Raw genomic sequence first — 23,553 nt, 5'->3', positions numbered from 1 at the left:
TCCACACTCAGTAATGTAAGGTGCCGCCCCTCAGACCCCCCCAGTAATGTAAGGTGCCGCCCCTCAGACCCCCGCAGTAATGTAAGGTGCCGCCCCTCAGACCTCCACACTCAGTAATGTACGGTGTTACGGTTAGGGTATGTCTCCACGTTCAGGATTGCATCAGTATTTGGTCAGGATTTTCCATCAGTATTTGTAAGCCAAAACCAGGAGTGGAACAATCAGAGGAAAAGTATAATAGAAGCATATGCACCACTTCTGCATTTATCACCCACTCCTGGTTTTGGCTTACAAATACTGATGGAAAATCCTGACCAAATCCTGATGCAATCCTGAACGTGGAGACATACCCTTAGGCTACGTTCACATTAGCGGCGCCCGCCGCAGCGGCGGGCGCCGCAGCGGCGCCGCATGCATCATGCGCCCCTATATTTAACATGGGGGCGCATGGACATGCGGTGCACTTGCTTTTTGCGCCGCATGCGTCCCTGCGGCGCCCGCGTCCGGTCGCGGAGGACGCAGCAAGTTGCATTTTTGCTGCGTCCAAAATCAATGAAAAAAAGGACGCATGCGGCGCAAAAAGCTGCGTTGTGCATGTGTTCACATTTGCGCTGTGCGTTGCGGCGGCGACGCTGCGGCGCACACCGCAAATGTGAACGTAGCCTTACACACACTGAGGGGCGGAGCTCCCGCCTGGTCTGTGAGGCTCCTGCCGTGACGTCACTTGCCGGCTTCCTCCTCTCGCAGCTCTCGGCCCCGTGCCTCCTCACAGCTGCTCCGCACCAGCCAGAATGAGCTGCATGAAGCGCGGTCGCTACGAGGCCTCCCCGGTGCGGGAGAACGACTGCGTCACCCCCGAGAAACTGGCGAGGAAATGGTGTGAGGAGGAGGCTGCGAGCGAGGACTATGAGGCCTGGGATGTGGACGACGTGTGCCTATTCCTGGTGAGGCAGGGGCACGCAGAGGTGCAGGAGGCATTCCGAGGTGAGGATGCAGCTGTCCGGGAATGCTGGGGTAGCAGTGGTGCATCTCCTGAGCCGTCACTGGGCATGCGTGCTGTGGCTCTACCTCTGCCATCACCACAGGCTGCGCAGTGGCCAGGCACTCCGGGCACACTCAGTATATAGTAGGACAGCGCTCGGCTGGGTACATGGAGCACAAGTGTACGTGCTGCACACAGGCGGGGGTCACCAGAGGCCCATCACCCAACCGGCTGGGGTCTCAGTGCTGAATGACTGCAGGCAGGGGAGAGCTCAGTCATGTAGTAACTCCACCCACTGGACTCCGAAGTCTAGAATAAGCAGGGATCTGCAAGGATTGTTCACTACTGATTAAAGGGAACCTGTCACCAGGTTTGGCCGATATAAGATGAAAGATAAGAAAAACAAGTTAGGTTATACTCACCCGGGGGCAGTCCGGTTGTGGTCCGGCCCGATGGGCGTCGCGGTCCAGTCCGGGGCCTCCCATCTTCTTACAATGACGTCCTCTTCCTTGCTTCTGTCGCGGATCCGGCGCAGGCGTACCTTGTCTGTCCTGTTGAGGGCAGAGTAAGTACTGGAGTGCGCAGGGGCTGGGAGAGGTCAGAGAGGCCTGTGCACTGCAGTACTTTGCTCTGCCCTCAACAGGACAGACAAGGTACGCCTGCGCCGGATCCGCGACAGAAGCAAGGAAGAAGACGTCATCCTGTGAGGATGGAAGGCGCCGGACCGCCGCACACAATCAGGCCAGAACCGCATCAGGACCGCCCAGGTGAGTATAATGTAACCTTTCTCATCTTTCAGGTTACATCGGGGGCTTATCTACAGCATTACAGAATGCTGTAGATAAGCCCCTGATGCCGGTGGGTTTAGCTCAACTTCCATTTTGGGGGTGACAGGTTCCCTTTAATGGTGTAGTGGCCACAGCCAGGTATGGCACATCTGCCTTTTGACCCATTTTCAGCCACTATACAATTGACAGAGCTGTGCTGCTCTACAGCGGAGAACTTACTGCTGCTGGAAACAAATGGTCCCCAGGCTAAGCAATCAATGGAATAGTCCATGGCAACCTCTATAGGTAACTAAAATACAAGGGAACCAATCCCGCCCGAACACTAAATCTCCTTCATCTTAGCTCCTCAGATTTCTCTGTGTTTGGAAACATTGCGGTAATTAGCCTGGATAGAGGACCACTGACGCTATGTGCACACGTTCAGGATTTCTTGCAGAAAATTCCTGAGAAAAACCTGAAATTTGCTGCAAGAAATCTGCATGCATTTTTTTCCGGACATTTCCCAATGCATTTTATAGTGGGAAATCCGCAAAAAATCCCGCAAAATTAATGAACATGCTGCGTTTTTTACCACGATGCGGTTTTTTTCGCGGAAAAAAAACGCATCGTGCACAAAAATTGCGGAATTCATTCTAAATGATGGGATGCATATTGTATGCTTTTTTTTTTGCGGTTTTATAGCGTTTTTATCGCGAAAAACCGCTAAAAATCAGCAACGTGTGCACACAGCCTTAGTGTGCATTTACATTGGCCGATTATCATAACTGAGTATTACTAGGATCACTCATTCTCAATGCAAACAGGCTGCCGGTCACGTAGCATATAAGCAAACAATCGTTTACCAGGTGAAATGATTTCTAAGCAGGCTTAAAAATCATTATTTTCGGCAGCTCATCATCCTGGTTCAACAGAGCATGCTGCCGAGAACAATGACAGCCTGTTCCAAATCATTCTGTGCATGTGGGAATTCGGTCAGTCTAAAGATATATGCACACATTAAGAACTTGGTGCAGAAAAGATGCAGTGGCAAATAAACAAACGATTTTTACTTGCGTATTTGGTGCAGATTTTTCCAATCTTATTAGAATTGGTAAAATCTGCAGCCAAAACTCTGAAAAAGTGACATGCTGCAGATTTCGATCTGCATGTCACAAATAAGCAACGTGTGCACAAGACATCAGGATTCTCATTCACTTTGCTGGCATCAGAAAACCCTTCAGGTTTTGTGTCATCTGCGCTGAAAAAAAGCAGAAAAAACGCAAGGTGTGCACACTGCCTAAAAGGCTAGCACAAGACTGCCAATTGGCAAATATAGCTGATCAACTGTTCAACAGCATAATTTGACAAGTGTAACTGTACCCTAAAGCCTCATTCATAGGTCTTGTTTTTTCACATATGTGATCTACCCATTCTGTTGAACAGAACTGATGTTCAGTTGCAGAAATCTTTCAACAAAATCCATATACGGTATATGAAAAGCTCAGTATACAGTGATCTTGGCTTTGGCGCTTTGATAGCTTACTGTGCCCACATGCACTGCAGACCTCGCTGTCAATCAAAGTGCCAGGGCTGAGCTTATATCTGCCTCTCAGTGCTGTGATCGGTGAATATCCGTTCCTGCCATTTTTTTTTTATGGCTGAAAGCCGGCAGCTCTCGGGAAGAATAAAACTAATTTTTGTACCTGCAGTTGCACTTTCAGTATAGCATTGTAATTCTATTAACCTACAGATTAGCGCTACCGATGCTTCTCACAAAATTAGAATATCATCAAAAAGTAAATTTATTTCAGTTCTTCAATACAAAAGTGAAACTCATGTAATATATATATATTACATATGTCATTACAGAGTGATCTATTTCAAGTGTTTATTTCTGTTAATGTTGATGATTATGATTTACAGCCAATGAAAACCCAAAAGTCATTATCTCAGTAACTTAGAATACTTTATAACACCAGCTTGAAAAATGATTTTAAAATCCGAAATGTTGGCCTACTGAAATGTATGTTCAGTAAATGCACTCAATACTTGGTCGGGGCTCCTTTTGCATCAATTGCTGTCTCAATACGGCGTGGCATGGAGGCCATCAGCCTGTGGCACTGCTGAGATGTTATGAAAGCCCAGGTTCCTTTGATAGCAGTCTTCAGCTCGTCTGCATTGTTGGTTCTGGTGTCTCATCTTCCTCTTGCCAATACCCCATAGATTCTCCATGGGGTTAAGGTCAGGCGAGTTTGCTGGCCAATCAAGCACAGTGATAAAACTTCTGGCGTTATCTATTGGTCATGAGTGGCTTGACACAAGGAATGCGACACTTGTAGCCCATGTCCTGGATATGTCTGTGTGTGGTGGCTCTTGAAGCAATGACTCCAGCAGCAGTCCACTCCTTGTAAATCTCCACCAAATTTTTTAATGGCCATGTCTTAACAATCCTTTCAAGGCTGCGGTTATCCCAGTTACTCGATCACCTTTTTCTACCACACTTTTTCCTTCCACTCAACTTTCCATTAATATGCTTGGATATAGCACTTTGTGAACAGCCAGCTTCTTTAGCAATGACCTTTTGTGGCTTACCCTCCTTGTGGAGTGTGTCAATGACTGCCTTCTGGATATCTGTCAAATCAGCAAGTCTTCCCCATGATTGTGGAACCTACTGAAACAGAATAAGGGACCTTTTTAAACACATAGGAAACCTTTGCAGGGTTTTTTTTGTTAATTAGTATAATTTACTGAGATAATGACTTTTGGGTTTTCAGTGATCGTAAGCCATAATCATCAACATTAACAGAAATACTTGAAATAGATCACTCTGTAATGACTCTATATAATGAGTTTCACTTTTTGTATTGAAGAACTGAAATAATATTCTAATTTTGTGAGAAGCACCTGTATATTTGCATGCTAACAGCATTTCTGGACAAGGCAGGTTCCCTTTATGTATGTGCTGGTGCCAAAAGACAGGGCAGATTCCTGTGACCTTGCGTTTCTTGTATAGCTGCTTTTACAGGAAAGATCACTGTTTAGTTATTAACCCCCTAAATGCTATTGTCAATCGTTCCAGCATCAACTTGAGACGGTTGGATACGCACGCTTCCCTCACTCTCCTGTTGACCCTGATGACACTCTTGGTTTGCATACATTTTCTATAATTGTTTTTCATTTTTTCAAATGTGTTAGCACTCAGTTCACTTCTGTATTGGGAGTTGAGCAGGGCTGTTGACGTCACATCTACTGATAACTTTTGGAATACGTGCGTGATTGGCAGGTATCATGCAAGTGTCCTATACTGAGTCCCAGCAAGACTCGGAAGTCGTGGCATCTACCGTAATTATTTTCTGATGTAGAAGTGATCGGAGTTATGCTATGTGCACACTTCAGGAATGTTTGCAGAAATTTCCTGACAAAAAAACGGACTTTTTCTGCAGGAAATCCGCACGCTTTTTTTTCACGGTTTTCTTGCGGTTTTCGCACCTTTTTTTCTTGGCGGATTTGTCGCCTTTTTTTCTGAAGCTTCCCCAATTCAATAATATAGAAGGAAAAATGCAAAAAATCCTCAAAATTAGTAAACATGCTGCGTTTTTTTTCCCTCAATGCGGTTTTTTTTTGCGGAAAAAACACAACGTGCTCAAAAATTGCGGATTGCATTCTAACTATAGGATGCTTAATGGATGCTTTTTTTCGCGTTTTTATAGCGAAAAAAACGTGAAAAATCCTGAACTTGTGCACATACCCTTACTCTGAAATACATGCATATGTGATCTCTGCAATCTTCGACCTAAATTTGCTAAAATATTATTATTATTATTATTATTATTATAATACCGAATCCCACTGCATCTAATATTTAATTTTGCCTCCCCTTCTTTCTTTTTTTTTTTTCCTCTCAACATAGCCTTTTGAGGGCTTGTTCTTTGCAGGACAAGTTGTAGTTTTGAATGACACCGCTCTTTTCCTGTTTTTCAATACGTTATATGATAGGGTGAAAGCTTTATATTATTTTGCGAAAATGCGCCAACTTCCTAAAATAAATATTTTCTTAGGGTTTGTTCACTACATTCATCTCAGGCATATTCTTCCACTGAAAATGCATTTCAGAAAGCTCAGAAGGATGGTCATATATGCATTTAACAGCCTCGGGCTTCCAAAAACGCCAAATGGACAGAAGAATAAGTGACCTGTAAATTCTTCTGGCATCTTCAGCTTGGAAAAAGATGCCAGAATAATATATTCTTTGCGCTTTATAATTCAAGTCATCCAGTAAACGCCTGAATGTCTTTAGACCCTTTTGCTTTAATTTTCTTTGAAAAAAAAAAATTCTGGTGGTTTCCTCATCATTTAATGGAGTGAAAAAAGGACCAAAAAACAACAGTAAAGAAAATGTCACAAGAAGATTGGGAAAACGATTCCAAATAACACCAGTGTCCAAATCTGTTGGCTCAGAGAATAATCAAAAAGCCAACACAAAAGTCACTTCAGGAAAGCAAACTCCAGAGTTTACTGCAGCGTCATCTGCTTACAAAACTCTGGTTTGGCTAAGTTTAGAAGTCATGTGCACAAACCCTTGCGCAGTTTACTGCATGGGTTAATTGAATTATGCTTTGAAAGATTGTTCTTGTAGACGCAACAACACTAAATACTTTTTTTAATGTTTTTTTTTTTATTGCAGTGTTACTTTTCTAAGTTGTTTGACCCTTGCCTTATACTCTATGCAGTGCTGCTCCACCATCTTGTGACCACAACTTCTGATTGAACGGAAGTCAGAGGTAACTGTCACAATCTCTCAATCTAAGAAAAAGGAACTGCATCCAATCCAGGTGATGAAAAAATTCACAACAAACTTTATTCTGCCATGATGCAACGTTTTGACCAATGCAGGTCTTTGTCAAGCATACACAATACATACAATATACACTCACTGGCCACTTTATTAAGTACACCTGTCCAACTTCTTGTTAACACTTAATTTCTAATCAGCCAATCACATGGCGGCAACTCAGTGCATTTAGGCATGTAGACATGGTCAAGACAATCTCCTGCAGTTCAAACCGAGCATCAGTATGGGGGAGAAAGGTGATTTGAGTGCCTTTGAACGTGGCATGGTTGTTGGTGCCAGAAGGGCTGGTCTGAGTATTTCAGAAACTGCTGATCTACTGGGATTTTCACGCACAACCATCTCTAGGGTTTACAGAGAATGGTCCGAAAAAGAAAAAAAATCCAGTGAGCGGCAGTTCTGTGGGCGGAAATGCCTTGTTGATGCCAGAGGTCACAGGAGAATGGGCAGACTGGTTCGAGCTGATAGAAAGGCAACAGTGACTCAAATCGCCACCCGTTACAACCAAGGTAGGCCTAAGAGCATCTCTGAACGCACAGTGCGTCGAACTTTGAGGCAGATGGGCTACAGCAGCAGAAGACCACACCGGGTACCACTCCTTTCAGCTAAGAACAGGAAACTGAGGCTACAATTTGTACAAGCTCATCGAAATTGGACAGTAGAAGATTGGAAAAACGTTGCTTGGTCTGATGAGTCTCGATTTCTGCTGCGACATTCGGATGGTAGGGTCAGAATTTGGCGTAAACAACATGAAAGCATGGATCCATCCTGCCTTGTATGGAGCATCTTTGGGATGTGCAGCCGACAAATCTGCGGCAACTGTGTGATGCCATCATGTCAATATGGACCAAAATCTCTGAGGAATGCTTCCAGCACCTTGTTGAATCTATGCCACGAAGAATTGAGGCAGTTCTGAAGGCAAAAGGGGGTCCAACCCGTTACTAGCATGGTGTACCTAATAAAGTGGCCGGTGAGTGTATATAGTGTGGTGGCACATGCTCACCAGTCACTAACAAGGTACTGCCCACTTAAAATAAATACAAAATACCTTGTTAGTGATTGGTGAGCGTGTGCCTCCCCACTATATTAGGCTGCCATTTTATGTATTGTGTTTGCTTAACAAAGACCTGCATCATGGCAGAATAAAGTTTGCTGTGAATTTTTTCATCACCTGGATTGGATGCGGTTCCTTTTTCTTGCTGGACTGTTTTGTTTCCAATTGGGTCATTGGACTGGAGCGGGCGTCCTAACATTGATGTGCTGTCGGCTGCTTTCTACCTTCATTAAGCTCTCAATGTAAGTGTTTGAGAGCCTCGTTCTGGCCTCTTTCTGGCTCTCATAGACTTTCATTGAGTAGTGATGTCTGGCTTACCCAGCAAACACTGGAGTGATCCAGCAGGTCAAAAACTGCTGGGGACGGACTGGAGTAGCACAGAGAACAAATTAAGATGTAGACGTAGAAGACCAGGGGCAGGAAACTTGGATTAGTAGCACCACTCCAATGCTGCAGTTAAAAGAGCTGGAGTGGAGCTTTAAACATCAATACCCTTCCCCATCCAAAAAATGTTAAAGGTGTTGTCCAGTACTCACACAACCTGTTCTCAATTGCTATATTTCCCCCCCCCCCCCCCACCAATTTATAAAATAACAGCTTAGGCTTCTTTCACACTTCAGTTGTTTGGCGTCAGTCAGCTCCGACATTGTGACGGATCCGTCACAATTGTTGAGAAAACTGTTCTAACGGATCCGTTTTTTGACGGATCCGTTACTTGGGTGTTGTCTGGGAAAAGTATCTACTTTTTGGAGCATGCTCAATTGAAAAAGCGGATTGGGGCGACGGATCAGCCAAATAACGGTCGCGACGGATCCGTCGCCCATAGGCAGCCATTCTATGGAATGGCGGACGCGACGGATCCGTCGCGATCCGCCATTTCGGCGCAGACAAAAAACGTTATAATGTCCGTCAATGTCTAGATGACGTTCGCCAAATCTCGACGGATCCGTCACATGGCGGATGGAACAGACGACCATCCGCCACAATCTGTCGCTAATGCATGTCTATGGGAAAATAGCGGATCCGCCAGAAAAAAATGGCGGATCCGCTATTTGACGAAAATGGCGGTTTCAAACTGACGCCAAAAGACTGAAGTGTGAAAGAGGCCATATACTCACATCCTGCGCCAGCGCTGTTCCAGCCATAATGCAGCCCATCAACAGCCACTTCACTCTTGCTTCATTCAGACGAAACCTTGCTGAAAAAATAATCCTGCAACATAAAAACTATTTTTTTTAATGAGTGTACTATTATTGTGTAATTGTAATAATTTTTCCTACATAGGTAACTTATGTGCCTTTGCAAACAACTAGTCACGATGTGCGGAAAATTAAGATAATGTGCAAAGGTGAACATAATTGTACATTTATGATCTGTTCTGTTTTCATCTGTTTTGCGATTTCACATCATAACCTTTGTCCTAGGTGAATCGTTGAGATAAACAGAATGGGTGTAGCAATATATTTTGAGAAACAAGCTTTTTGGCACTATGCAGATCATGCGCCTTAATTGATACCTGAACAATAATGTAGCATGTAACCAAATAAGTACATTTAGGACTACTCTGGCGTAATGAATGCAGTAATATACTCGACGGAGGCTGTTTTCAGCTGTGCAACACGTGAGCGCATTTGTAACCTGCTGGATTACACTTTCTGCTGTGTCCATCAGAAGGCTCTTGAGTCTCAGACTTGCATTGAGAACATTTAAGAAGTAACCTCCACCCCACACTGAAAAAATTGTGTGAAAACGACAGAGAATGGGGTTCGGCGACTATGTTCCTGCTCTCGTTGCATATTCACAACTTATTGCTATTGTGAGAAATATATGTAAAAAATCACCAAAGTGGTACTTTAATAAATTACCGTATGAATTTTGTTTAACAAACTCCTGTGCATTTCCATTGTAAAACTGTCACCAACTACTGCTATAATAAAGGAGGTTTCCAGGGTCACATATTCTGATTCTCTGGCCAGCCACTCCTGATGCCAGAGGAAGGTATCATATGCCTCTTGTTTGACATCCACAGTTAATGGGCAAAGGTTTCTGAAGTTTGGAAACATTCTGAAATTCTCTGGCAGCAACAGTAAAAAAAAACCAGCCCTTATGCAACTGCATTTATGAGAAACTGAAAAGGGCTCTGTGATTGTGGAAATTAAATAGCCTCGACAATGAGGGGGTAGACCCCTCTAACCAACCCTCTGTTTTGTCCTGACGCCAGCCAGTGCAGGATCATGTTTTGGGAAGATGCATATTAGGCTAACTGTACACTAATTTCACACACTTAGCCAAACGTCTCCATTAGGAAAAGCTGCCATGTATCCGCAAAGTGTATAGACCAAACAAAGCAGACTGTGCTTGCCTATAAGGACTATTGCAAAAACTGTATATTGTGTGGCATACAATTTTCTGCAAGAGATCCCTATGATGGATGGATGCCACAGAAGCCAACCACTTTTGGATGCATACACTCATGAACTATATGCCGACAGTGGCTGCTATTTTTATATTCATCACCTATTTTGTGAAAATGTTTGTTGGCCATCCCCTTTAAATAGGAGCTGTTTGTTTTGGGCTTTTACAAATATTGGCTATTTTAGTTCCCCTGATGATGTTATGTGCCGGGCATTTAAAAGGCTTTTCTCATGTTTCTTTATGATCACCTTGCACCCCAGCTAAGGGTTTCTTTTTGCCGGGGATGGTGAATGTCAGAAGATTGATAGTTCAGACCAACAGCATGGTCGTGCCACTGGTCCAAACTGAGCTGCTTTGCCTCTACAGCTTGGGAGGAGAACTGCGGGGGGGCTGAGACAGGTTGGGTCCAGTGGTGTGAGCAGGCTGTTAAGCATAGAGCTTAGTCTTGCGCACTCCTTACCTAGGTAACCAGCCACTCTGCCTCGGCAAGTCGCTCTACATTATAACATTTAAAGATTCCTTTATTATTGAAAATAAGAGGTAAATTTGCAGAGTTGATCGTTTTAACAAGCACTCTTACCCATTGACGGACTTGAGACAACAGCTTTAAAAGCTAATGGACGGCATTATTGACATATTCATTTACATGGAGCTGGCAATAAAAGTGTAAAATTAGAAGAAATTTTAATTTTTTATTTTTTTTTATGGAGATATCTTAGATTTTTCTTGTATTTAAAAAAGAAAAAAAAAAAAAGTCAGACTCCTTTTTCCCAGTCTCTGCACAGCACTGGTCACTAATGAGCATGTACATAAAGTGCAGCACAGATTTATCTCCACTAAAAGCTTACATCAGGTACAGGATAGACATTTAGAGGACATTTCATAACTTTCCCAAATTCTCATGACAACATTTCCAGCACATCCTGCATTGTACTACTGCACCCAATTTATTATATATTTTGAAAGTCGGATTCGGTCCATTTTATTTTGACACCAACTCTGATTCTGCAGCCCTGTGTTTAACACTGATATTCGAGTCACAAGAGGCTCCCTTTCCTGTTTTCTAGAATTCAATTACTACAGGCATTTAATATTCTTCCACATGACTTGCCACCTATATTTGCCTTTTCTTCCAGAACATACAGTAAAGGGAACCACTCTTCGGTACCTCACAGAAGACCATTTGAAAGAAATGAACATCAGGTAAACTTGGTTTCTGTTTTTCACATAATGAAGGCAGCATTTTATTTGCTGGTTACTTCTGTATTGGATTGTGCACGTGACCTTTTACCATACAGTGAACAAAATAATAAAATGAAAGGTTCACGGTCTATAATTGTCTGGACTTAAAGGGCCTTATGGATATGTTTGGTGTATGCAGCAGAATCCTTCCTTGCAAATAAATTGAAAATTGAATATTGGGGTGCTTTCACGTTGTGTTCCGTCACTTGTTCATTGGCCACGTCAGGGAATGTGTTCGAACCCCCTGCAAAAAATGCGATTTTGACGTATGCACCTACAGGGCCATAGACTAATGGTGCTGGAAGAACAAACATGCGCTCTGATGTGCGTCCTTTTGGGCATATACACCTAATGGAGGCAAACACTCAGAATCCGTCTAGTACGTCTGAGTGTCTGCCTCTTAATAGGAGTGCACTCTTGAAAATGAATGAAATTTTTTTTCCTAAGGCCACTTTCACACATTCATTAATTAACCTGAGTATTTGTAAGCCAAAACTAGAAGAGAAGCAGAGGAACAGTATAATAGAAACACGTCACCACTTCTGTATTTATTACCCACTCCTGGTTTTGGCTTACAAATACTGATGTAAAATATAGAACATGTTAGAGTGGCCTAATAGCATTTAGAATATTATTTATAATGCAACTTTTTTATATTTTCACCAGCCCTGTAGGAAAAAGATTGCAAGTACTCCATAGTTTTCGTTTGCTATGTCAGAACGCCAATCCTAATATGAAGGTATGTCACTATCACTACTTCAGCCCATGACTGCTAGGAGCAATTCTGATTCTGCCAGCTAAAATTTCCAGATAGACATGAATACATTTGTTGATACAATCTGATGTAATTGCAAGAAATTGAAATATTGATATCACCATTTCTGAATCCTCTTGGAACTCATGCACTGAACAATGAACATAAAGGCCCCAATTCATCAATTGTGGGGGGAGGGGTGGGCGTGATCGTTGTCACTTTTATCTTTTCTTGTCTATTTGTGCCAAGCGCCTCAGACTGTGTGCTGAATACTTGGAAGTATTGAGACAACTTCAAAGACCTTTAGGGTATGTGCACACGTCCGGATTTCTTGCAGAAATTTCCTGAAGAAAAACGGAAATTTTCTGCAAGAAATCCGCATTTTTTTTTTTGCGTTTTTTTTTCACGTTTTTTTAGCATTCTGCAAGCGTAATTAGCTTGCAGAATGCTAAAGTTTTCCAAGCGATCTGTAGCATCGCTTGGAAAACTGACTGACAAGTTGGTCACACTTGTCAAACATACTGTTTGACAAGTGTGACCAACTTGTTACTATAGATGCTGCTTATGCAGCATCTATAGTAAAAGATAGAATGTTTAAAAATAATAAAAAAAATAAAAAAATGGTTATACTCACCTGCAGGCAGCCAGCCAATCTCCTCAGCGGCGTCCGTTCCTATAGATGCCGGTGTGGTTCAGGACCTGTGATGACGTCGCGGCTTGTGATTGGTCGCGAGAGTCACATGAGCGGTCACGCGACCAATCACAAGACAGTGACGTCATCACAGGTCCTGAACCACACCATCTATTGGAACCGAAGAGAGAGCATGCACCGGAGAGGCGGGAACACTCCGGGGCCATCAGAGGGTGAGTATAGGACTATTTTTTTACTTTAATTTTTTTTTTTTTAACCAATTATATGGTGCCCAGTCCGTGGAGGAGAGTCTCCTCTCCTCCACCCTGGGTACCAACCGCACATAATCTGCTTACTTCCCGCATGGTGTGCACAGCCCCGTGCGGGAAGTAAGCAGATCAATGGACTCCTAGGTGTGCGGAATCCCCGCAATTCCGCATTTTTAATGAACATGTTGCTTTTTTTTCCGCGATGTGATTTTTTTTTTGCGGAAAAAATCGCAACATTTGCACAAAAAATGCTGAATACCCTGTAAATAAAATAGGAGGCATATGTAAGCGTTTTTTTCGCGTTATCACGTTTTTATAGCAAAAAAACGCGAAAAATCCTGAACGTGTGCACATGGCCTTAAGATTTGTTTTGCTTCTTTGCCCCCTTTTTTAAAATTTTAGAGAAAAAGGTCACATTTTTCTTTCAATAAGTTTAGAAAATACGTTAGTTTTCAAATGCGCAACAATAAAAATGACTACAAGTTTTGCACTAGGATACCGCAGCACAAATGATGAATGATGGGCTACTTGAACTCCCAAATGTCCATGACCATAATGCCAACCAAAAAAAAGCCACAGACAAAACCAAGTAAAGTTTACTTTTATTTATTTATTTTTTTGTTGGTTTTTAACTAATGAATAAGGAGCGAAAATAGAATTAGTCTTACCGGTAATTCGGTTTCTAGTAACCTTCCACGACAGCAGTATCAGAGGATGTCTCCCTGCCCTAATAGGGGACAGGAAACAGAGGTTAAATACCCCTCCCCTTCCTGCAACCACCAGTGTTTTTTCTGGACACAGTAGCATGTATAGTTACCACTTAAGTGCAGGAGTCATCCAATAAGAATATCAAATAGGGAGGGAAATTAGTGTTGTCGTGGAAGGTTCATAGAATTAGTCTTACCGGTAATTTGGTTTCTATTTTCTCCAGTCCCCTTCCACGACAGCAGTATCGGAGTAATGCCAACAGCTAATTTGTTAGGGAGGGACAACTGCCTGCAGAACGCATCTGCCAAATGATAGGTCCCTATTGAAATGTAGTCTGTAGTGCCTGGTGAATGTGTGGACTGACTACCAGGTGGCGTTTCTGCATATCTGCTCAGATGATGCGTTCCCTCTCTCTGCCCAGGAAGTCGAGACTGAACGGGTGGAGTGGGCCTTCAGTGATGCCAGAGGTGCAAGCTTCTGAGATGAATACGCTAGATAAATGGCTTGTTTGATACAGTTAGTGATTGTACTTTTAGCTGCCTTTTTGCCTCTATTCCGTCCTGTCAGCTGGACGAATAGGTTTTGGTCTATCCTCCAATTTTCAGTCTGTTGGAGGTAGAAAAGGACCACCCTGTGGACATCCAGGGTGTGAAAGGCTTCTTCCTTCGGATTAGAGGGATTTGGACAGAATGAGGGTAAAACGATATCCGAGACCACCTTAGGCATAAAGGAAGGGTCTAGCTTAAGGATTATGCTATCCATGGTGATGGTTAAGTATGGCTCCTGTACTGACAAGGCCTGCAGCTCTCCTATATGCCTAGCGGTAGTGATCGCTACTAGGAAGACAGTCTTAAGGGTCAGGATTTTTAAGCTGATGGTTGATAAAGGTTCAAACGAGTCCCCGGTCAGACTATTCAGGACTTGGTTCAAATCCTAAGGAGGGGTCTGGACATAGAGCCTAGGGTGAATCCTAGTTGCAGATGTCATGAAACGTCTAACCCAGGGGTGGCTTGCTAAATCCTGATCAAAGAAGAAACTAAGTGCCGACACCTGAACCTTCAGGGTACTAGGTGGGAGTCCTAGATCCAGTCCCCTCTGGAGAAATTCTAAGATTTGTGCAATATTGGGATGGAATGGATCGGGGTTGTTGGGGAAACGCCAGGATGAAAATTTTTTCCCAAACCTTGCCATAGATGGCTTTGGTTATTGGTTTCCTACTTTTTTGTAAGGTCTGTATTACGTCATCTGAGAGACCTCTGGCTCTCAGAATCTCGGCCTCAGTAACCAGGCCGCCAGTTTCAACCTGTGTAAGTCCGGGTGTAGCAGGGGTCCCTGCTGAAGAAGATCGACTATCTGGGGCAGAAGTATCGGGCCCTCTAGAGACATGTCTGTCAATGCGCCGTATCAGCTTCTTCCTTGCCACCTCGGTGCCACCAGAATCGTTGTGACTCTGTCTGCCGGGATCTTTTGTAGTGTTCTTGCTAACATAGGAATTGGCAGGAAGGCGTATGCCAGAGCGAACTTCCAAGGATGGGAGAAGGCATCCAGTCCTTGTGCTTCGCTTGAGGGGTTGAGGGAGAAGAAGGTACTCGACTTCGTGTTCTGACTGTTGGCAAACAGATCCACGTTGGGACTTCCCCACCTCCAGACCAGGGATAGGAAGACCTCTTGGTTTAGAGACCACTCCCCTAGATGGAAGTCCCTCCCTCTGAGGAAGTCTGCTTGGTCATTGTCTGATCCCTTTATGTGCACTGCTGTGATGGATAGGAGGTGTTTTTCCGCCCAGGAAAAAATCCTTGCAGCGGTTAATTTCAGGCTGGTGTATTTCGTGCCTCCTTGGTGTCAGAGGTAGGCCACTGTAGTCGTGTTGTCGTACATTACACGTACATGGTGACCTTGGATGAGGGTAGCGCCTCCTCTACCGCTTTTAGTTCCCTCAGATTTGAGAAGCTGGACCTGATGTTTGGGGGCCACAACCCCCTGAAAATGGGAACCTTCTACTATGGCGCCCCAGCCTCTGGCTTGCATCCGTTGTGAGCACCTTCAGAGGAAGTTGATCCCAGCTGAATCCCTGTTGAAGGTTTCAGGAGTTCAGCCACCATGAAAGGGAGGATTTCACGTGACTGGGGAGAGGAATCTTCCTGGTTAATGCATTCTGGCGTCCTTTCGAATGCAGCAGGATATGGGATTGAAGGACTCTTGTGTGGGCCTGGGCCCAGGAGACTGCTTGGATGCATGACGTCAAAGAGCCCAGGATTGACATAGTCTCTTAAGGTCAGGGTCGTCTGATTCCTGAATCTGGAAATCCTCTGGACGAGGTCGAGTTGACGGTCCCTGGGTAAGAAGGACATTCTTTCCCCTGAGTCTAGGAAAAACTCCCAAGAATTTTTTTCCTCGAAGATGGAAGGAGAGCCGACTTTTCCAAGTTCGGAATCCACCCCAGGGATCTCAGGATATCCAGGACCTTCGTCACATCCAGATTTAGACGAGGAGTGGATGGAGCGACAATAAGAAAATCGTCCAGATACGGGATGATACAGATCCCCTGTTGTCGGATGAAGATCACTGCTTCTGACATGATCTTGGTAAAAACCCGTGGAGCTGACGAGACTCCGAATGGAAGGACATTGAATTGATAATGGCTGACCCAATGGTCTTGGGCAACTGCAAATCTGAGGAACGTCCTGTGGTTGGGATGTATCGACACATGATAATATGCGTCCCTCAGCCATTACCCAATCCTGACCAATAAGCGGGATTGCTGATCTGATTGATTCCATTTTGAATCTTCGATATTTGATCACCTGATTTAGGGGTTTCAGGTTTATGATGATCCGGTTTCACAGAGGGCTATTTTTTACCAAAAATAGGTGAGAATAGTGACCCTCTCCCATTTCCTGATATGGTACCCGGGAAATAACCCCTGCCTGGAGCAGACCGAGAAGATCTGAAATCAGGGATTCTCGAAGGTGTGGAGACTGTAGGGAGGTAATTGTCAAGCGGTGAGGAGGATGACTCTCGAATTCTAACCTCAGGCCTTCCTGTATGGTACGCAGGACCCTCTGATTTGTGGTGATGGCCTGCCATTGGGAGAGAGAGCCTGAGAGTCTGCCCCCGTCATTGCTTCTCAGTGGTCTGCTGATGTTGGGGGACAAGGATGGTCCTGGTTTTACCCCCTTTTGGGTAGCTCCACCGACGTGTTTTACCCTTACCCTTGTAATCTCTCTGGGGAGCTTGCTCACGGGAGGGACGAAAAAAGCGTTTCCTTGAGCCTCTGTGCTCTGGAAGAGCATTCTTTTTATCTGTAGCCATCAAGGGCTGGTCCAAACACATAATGTCCCTGAAAAGAAATACCACATAGTTTGGACTTGGAGGTAATGTCACCTCCCCAGGATTTAAGCCATAGAGCTCTCCTGGCTGAATTGGAGAGAACTGCAGACCTAGCTGCTACACGTACAGACTCAGCGGAGGCATCCGCGAGAAACCCTGTTGCCTTCTGAAGAAGTGGTAGAGAGTTTAGTATCTCTTCCCTTGAAGTCCTCTGAGAAAGGTGATTTTCTAATTTATGTAGCCAGAGGAATAGGGATCTGGCAACACATGTTGAGGCCACATTTGTTTTTAGTAGATTGGTGGGTGTGTCCCAGGATTTCCTTAACAAGCTCTCGATTTTCTGATCCATAGGATCTTTGAGCTGAGAGATCTTCAAAAGGAAGAGCCGTCTTTTTGGTTACCCTGGACACCTGTACATCTACTTTTAGGAATCTCCCATAAAGAACAGTCCCCATCAAGAGGGAAGCGATTCTTTAACTCTGACGGGACACTCAGACCTTTCTCAGGTAGCCCCCATTTATGAAGGACAAGATTCTCAATATTATCATGTATGGGGAACCCCTTCAGGGCCCTGGGTTTTAACCCCCCAAACATCATTTTGAACGGAGTGGCTCGCTACCTCCTCCTCCACCCCCATGGTGCCCCTCACCATAGAAATTAGCTCTTCCATATCTTCGTGGAACCCTCATTCTCCCAAATGTTCTCCGAACCCGAGGTACGGATCTCGCCTGCGTCAGTCGGAATCCACAGGAGCCATCTTCATTTTCTTAGGATGAGGGGGCTGTGGTGTCAGGGCCTGGGAAAGGGCCACCATAGAGGACTGAACCTCCTGTCTGATGAGGGTTCTGATGCTGTCCAGAAGAGAGGGCTGTTCATTACGCAGCACTTTATCCGTGCATGGTTGGCAGAGCTTTTTCTTATAAGAGGAGGGAAGCTTGGACGCACATGCACCACACTTGCGGCTGGGCATCTTATCCTTTTTAGGGGCAGGGACCTTGTCTCCCTAAAAAGAGAGAAAGGTGAACTAAGTTACTCTATAATTATCTGGACAGCAAGGGACCTCATCCAGTACTTACAGTAGGAGGGGGAACATTGGGCTCTGCAGAGTGCAGGGGTTTGTCGCCGTCCATACGGTCAGTCAGTCACAGAGGGACATAGACAGATGGGCCTTACCTGGAGGCTTTTCCCCCGACCAGGAATATATAGTATCGAGGTCGCCATTGTGATTACTAGTGCTCCTCCTCCCTAGGGTCCGTAGGGGGTGATGCAAGAAACGCCCGTCATGGCTGCTGCTGGGGCTGGCGCACGCGTGCGCTCCAGGGTGGAACGCGTAGGGACGAAACCGGAAGTTCGGAAGCGTCACTTCCGGTGCGCGCGCGGCCTCCGGCCGCAGCGATGTGGGAGGAGAAAGCCGGGGAGCTTACAGGAGCACCCCGGTGCATTTCACCGCCCTGCATTATCCTACGAGGAGATGAGTTTAATGATGAGTTTAATACACCGCACACTCTGAGGATATATATTGTGACAAACTTATAATTAAAGTGCTACAAACATAGTATTCAACAATGCAGTAGGCAACCTGAAGTCAAACTGACAACGTTTCGACTCTTCCCGAGCTTTTATCATGTGGTTGCTTATATAATGTGACAATGGTATATGGGTTGCCTTGTCCTGATATACCGCAAATGAAATCTGGCAGTGCTGGAGAACAAGCTGCGTTTCCGTGTGTGGGAAATATATAGGGTTTCTGGTGAAACTAGAGTGTAGGCGGTGCTCCCGCGCCCTGCTGTATCAGGCACCTGATTCAGGCGCTTGTTCTCCAGCACTGCCAGATTCCATTTGTGGTATATCAGGACAAGGCAACCCATATACCATTGTCACATTATATAAGCGACCACATGATAAAGACTCTGGAAGAGTCGAAACGTTGTCAGTTTGACTTCTGGTCGCCTACTGCATTGTTGAATACTATGTTTGTAGCACTTTAATAAATTATAAGTTTGTCACAATATATATCCTCAGAGTGCGGTGTATTAAACTCATCTCTAGTATATTAGGATGACTCAGTCCTCTACACCAGCACCTCGCCATTCTAGAATTCCTAGTGCACGCCATTTTTCTCCCCATTTACCCCACGAGGAGGCGCAGGAAGGGCGGGATAGAGGGTCCCAAGTCACACGGTGTCGCGAAGATGGGAGCAGTCACCGGAGGAGGAGAGCGGAGCCCCCGACCTCCACTGCCCGGCACATGAAGGTAACAGCGCCCCCGATCGCCGGCCACGGCAGCACTATCAGAAAACTCTCCATGCCCCATAGGGGACAGGAAAAACACGTGTTATAGCAGGAAGGGGAGGGGTATTTAACCTCTTTGTTTCCTGTCCCCTATTAGGGCGGGGAGACAGCCTCCGATACTGCTGTCTTGGAAGGCGACTGGAGAAATTATACTCCACAGTCACACTGATGGGGAATGTAGATTGTGAGTCCCATTGGGGACAGCGATGATATCTGTAAAGCGCTGTGGAATTAATGGCGCTGTATAAGTGAGTAAAATAAATAAGTGAAAATTCATTATTAGGCCAGGATCAGATGATCATATGAAAAATTGTCAAGAGTTCCATCCATATTGTCGTCCATGTATCACCTTTTTTATACACCAACATTTAAAATGTACTCGATCTAATGCAGTATCCTGGGTTAATAATGCAACTCATCTGTAAAAATCAGATGCTACACAAATGATCCTTATGGGGTCTGAATTTTGTTTTCTGCACCTAGCGACTTATATGGGCGATTCTTATCTGATTCCCTGAGAATAGTGCATGCTGCAACTTTTTCCCATTGGCATGGCTAGTCAGTCATATGGACAGACATTGAATTACATTGATCAGTATGCTGAACTGTACTCGGACAGCACACGTCTGTATAATACGATCATCTGAACGAGCCTCAAGAACCATTTTTTACTTCCAAGAAAATGTGAAAGCAATGATGAATCTTCTCCAAATGGTGTATTAGCCTAGGCCAGAGTAATTGTTATAAACTTATAAGTTTTGCTGATGTTTTAGAGGCGAGCACTTGGATTTCAACAAGCTCATCTAGATGAGTGGTATAGTGATATTTTTGCAAGTGTTTTCCTGGGTGTTGACATTCTGTAATTGTGAAACTGCGTGCAGTTACCGATCAAATGAAAAAGGGAATTGGTCATCTAAGATCTTCACTTGCGAACACTTCCACCCTGCATTTATTCCTAAGCTAGATAGTGTAACTTACTGTGTGACTTTTCTATTTCTTTTTGAGCTAGCTGTCAGACCCACTGATTTATATATTTGCCATACATTCGCACATTCAAGTGAATGCCTAAGTGCTACCCGATTTATTATTATTTTTCTATCTGACAGCGCGCAGACCCACTGAGAATGTCCTGTTCTAAACCTCAACATCGGTTCAGAATAGGACATGCTATGAGTTTCACAGATTTCATTCTCAGATCCGTCATTGTCACGGATGTGTGATTTGGATCTAAGACACTATGCGGTTGAACGCTGTCAAATATAAAAAACAAACAAACTCAGACCGCACTTGTACATTTAGGCACCTTTATTGACACAGGATCTGGGGATGTTTGTTTTTTTACCTGAGCAGATTGTACAGAGTTTATATAACCTTGAGTTGTTATCGGTCTGAAGTATATTCTCCCTCTGCTCACACAATGTGTCATCCTGTAATGTGTGATATAAAGGAATGCACAATGCTATCAGCCTGGCAAGGCCGGCTACTGATAAGCCATGCTGCCTGATTCCAGGCCTTCCTTACCAACTTGGCTTCATATGACTCTTTCAAGAATTGAAAATCTGTACCCAAAACATTTTCTGTACTAAAAACCATAGCCCAATCAAATTTTCTTGAAAACCTTAAAGGGAACCTGTCACCCCCAAAATCGAAGGTGAGCTAAGCCCACCAGCATCAGGGGCTTATCTACAGCATTCTATAATGCCGTAGATAAGCCCAAAACCCCCCCACCACCACCACCAATCCTAAAAGATAAGAAAAAGAGGTTAGATTAAACTCACCCTGTTGAGGGCAGAGCTAAGTACTGCAGTGCGCAGGTGCTGGGCCTCTGACCTTTTCCGCCACCTGTGCATTGCAGTACTTTGCTCTGTCCTCAACAGGGCAGACAAAGTACGCCTGCGCCGGAGCCGCAGCGTGAAGACCAGAAGAGGACGTCATCGTAAGAAGATGGGTGCTTCCAGCACTTTTGCCATGATATGAAGGATGGTTTCTGTTAATTGTCAGCACTTTTTGAGTACCAGATACTGAATGCAGGCAGATACTGTATGTGTAAAATAGTTTTTTTTTTTTTCTATTTTCTCAGTAGGTGTATATTGGATTTCAGTAATCACACACCAGTGCCAATGTCAAATCTATAATATAATGCTAGGAGCGTCACTCTGTCCGAAGCTTTTATAGACTGCGCAAGTGCGATGCGCCTGCGCAGTCTGGACCCCACAGTGTTACATTCCGGGGATGAGGATTGTGACCCAGGAGATCGCGGTATGCGTAAGCACTGAACGCATACCGCAATCTCCGGCACAACAACCTACCTATCCGGCAGTAGCGTAGCTACCGGGTGGGCCCAGTGCTCAGAGGGGGCCCATCCAGAGCTACGCTACTGTAACTGTATTGGCGTGCACAGTGCGCCGATACAGTTACATTCTGTGGCAGAGCAGGGAGAATCTATGGGCCCCTGAGCAGGTGGGGGGGGGGGGGCAGTGCCAGCAGTGGGTCCCCCGCCTGTCATCAAAGGGTAGGCTGTATCGGCATCTAGCCGATGCAGCTGACCGCATTGATGAGGGTAGGAGTGCTATGCTCCTCCCATCATCCCCATGTCGGCGTCTAACATCACCGACACTGACGGGGCGCGATGACGTCACTGCCCGGTGCCCGCGGTCTGGTGGTGAGCGGGAGCAGCGCAGGAACCAGGAAGAAGAGAGGTATTTATTGTTTTTCTTTATGGGGGCTGCCTTATACTACAGGGTCTGTCTGTGGGGGGGGTTGCTGCCTTATACTACAGGGTCTGCCTGTGGGGGGGGTTGCTGCCTTATACTACAGGGTCTGCCTGTGGGGGGGGTTGCTGCCTTATACTACAGGGTCTGCCTGTGGGGGGGGGGTTGCCTTATACTACAGGGTCTGCCTGTGGGGGGGGCGGTTGCCTTATACTACAGGGCCGGCCTGTGAAAGGGGGGTGCTGCCTTATACTGCAGAGTCTGCCTTTCTAAGGGCTGCCTGTGGAGGGGGGGGGTGCTGCCTTATACCTACAGAGTCTGCCTGTGGGGGGGTGCTGCCTTATACTACAGGGTCTTCCTATGGGGTGCTGTCTTATACTACAGGGTATGCCTATGGGGTGCTGCCTTATACTACAGGGTCTGCATATATAAAATACGTCAGCAGAGCAATCCAGCCACTTTATACTGATAATATATAGAAAATACATCAGCGCAGCAAGCCAGTGACCTTTTTACTGCACATGACAGAATGGGGGCGCAGGATGGGAGCAGCACATGACAGAATGGGGGCGCAGGATGGGAGCAGCACATGACAGAATGGGGGCGCAGGATGGGAGCAGCACAAGCAGCACATGACAGAATGGGGACGTAGGATGGGAGCAGCACATGACAGAATGGGGGCGCAGGATGGGAGCAGCACATGACAGAATGGGGGCGCAGGATGGGAGCAGCACATGACAGAATGGGGGCGCAGGATGGGAGCAGCACATGACAGAATGGAGGCGCAGGATGGGAGCAGCACATGACAGAATGGGGGCGCAGGATGGGAGCAGCACATGACAGAATGGGGGCGCAGGATGGGAGCAGCACATGACAGAATGGGGGCGCAGGATGGGAGCAGCATATGACAGGGTGGGGGTGCAAGATGGTAGCAGCACATACCAGGATGGAGACCATATACCAATATAAATGCTCGCCACCTGGGCGTAGAATGGGTTCAATAGCTAGTTGGTTATATCCTGGCTTTATCAGTTAAAGGACAAACAGGTTACAAAGAGAGGCAGAGGTTACTAAATTGTTAGTTGTCACCTAATCTGAGATAAGTGTGATGATTTTTATAATATCCATACTTGTTAGCCAAATAGAACATGTTCATGATTAAAAGTGGAAACATCAGAAACGTGTCGACAGCCGAGCTGGTATCTGACCGCCCAGTCATGGAACTGTGCACTTGTCTTTATCCTGACATGCTCTTACCCTCACTATCTTGCTGATATGATTCTCTAATAATGATGAAGGAAAAGTGAAACATTTGGTTCAGCTTGCAGGCTGCAAAGGCAAATCATCTTGCATGTGGCGCATCAAGTATAAAGACAAGGTAACCTAGATAACATTGCCCAAGCTTAGCTCTGTCAAGGCTGTTTAAATTTAATTTTAAAGTATTTATTTCGATATGGTTTAATAATAACTTTCTGGAGTTTGTAGCATTGGGGGTACTACCAGAGTGGCAGGCCAAGGGAATTCATTACATGAATCAGATAATTGAACAG

General features: G+C 45.1%; 1 protein-coding gene across 2 annotated transcripts in view; it reads left to right on the top strand.

Moving 5' to 3' along the window:
* The first annotated feature begins 666 nt into the window (after positions 1-666).
* SAMHD1 (SAM and HD domain containing deoxynucleoside triphosphate triphosphohydrolase 1) overlaps positions 667-23,553 on the top strand; it is a 610,883-nt gene continuing 587,996 nt past the window's right edge. Inside the window, exons 1-3 of one of the 2 annotated variants that reach the window (XM_077251916.1) lie at positions 667-984; positions 11,204-11,270; positions 11,976-12,048. In XM_077251916.1, coding sequence (XP_077108031.1) covers positions 792-984; positions 11,204-11,270; positions 11,976-12,048 — 333 coding nt within the window. In that variant the 5' untranslated portion in view covers positions 667-791. The remainder of the gene's footprint in view (positions 985-11,203; positions 11,271-11,975; positions 12,049-23,553) is intronic. The other variant, XM_077251917.1, reaches the window with a different exon arrangement.

Source organism: Ranitomeya variabilis, chromosome 4 (assembly GCF_051348905.1).
Source record: "Ranitomeya variabilis isolate aRanVar5 chromosome 4, aRanVar5.hap1, whole genome shotgun sequence".
NCBI classification, from domain to species: Eukaryota; Metazoa; Chordata; class Amphibia; order Anura; family Dendrobatidae; genus Ranitomeya; species Ranitomeya variabilis.
This window is presented reverse-complemented; position numbering and strand designations above follow the sequence as displayed.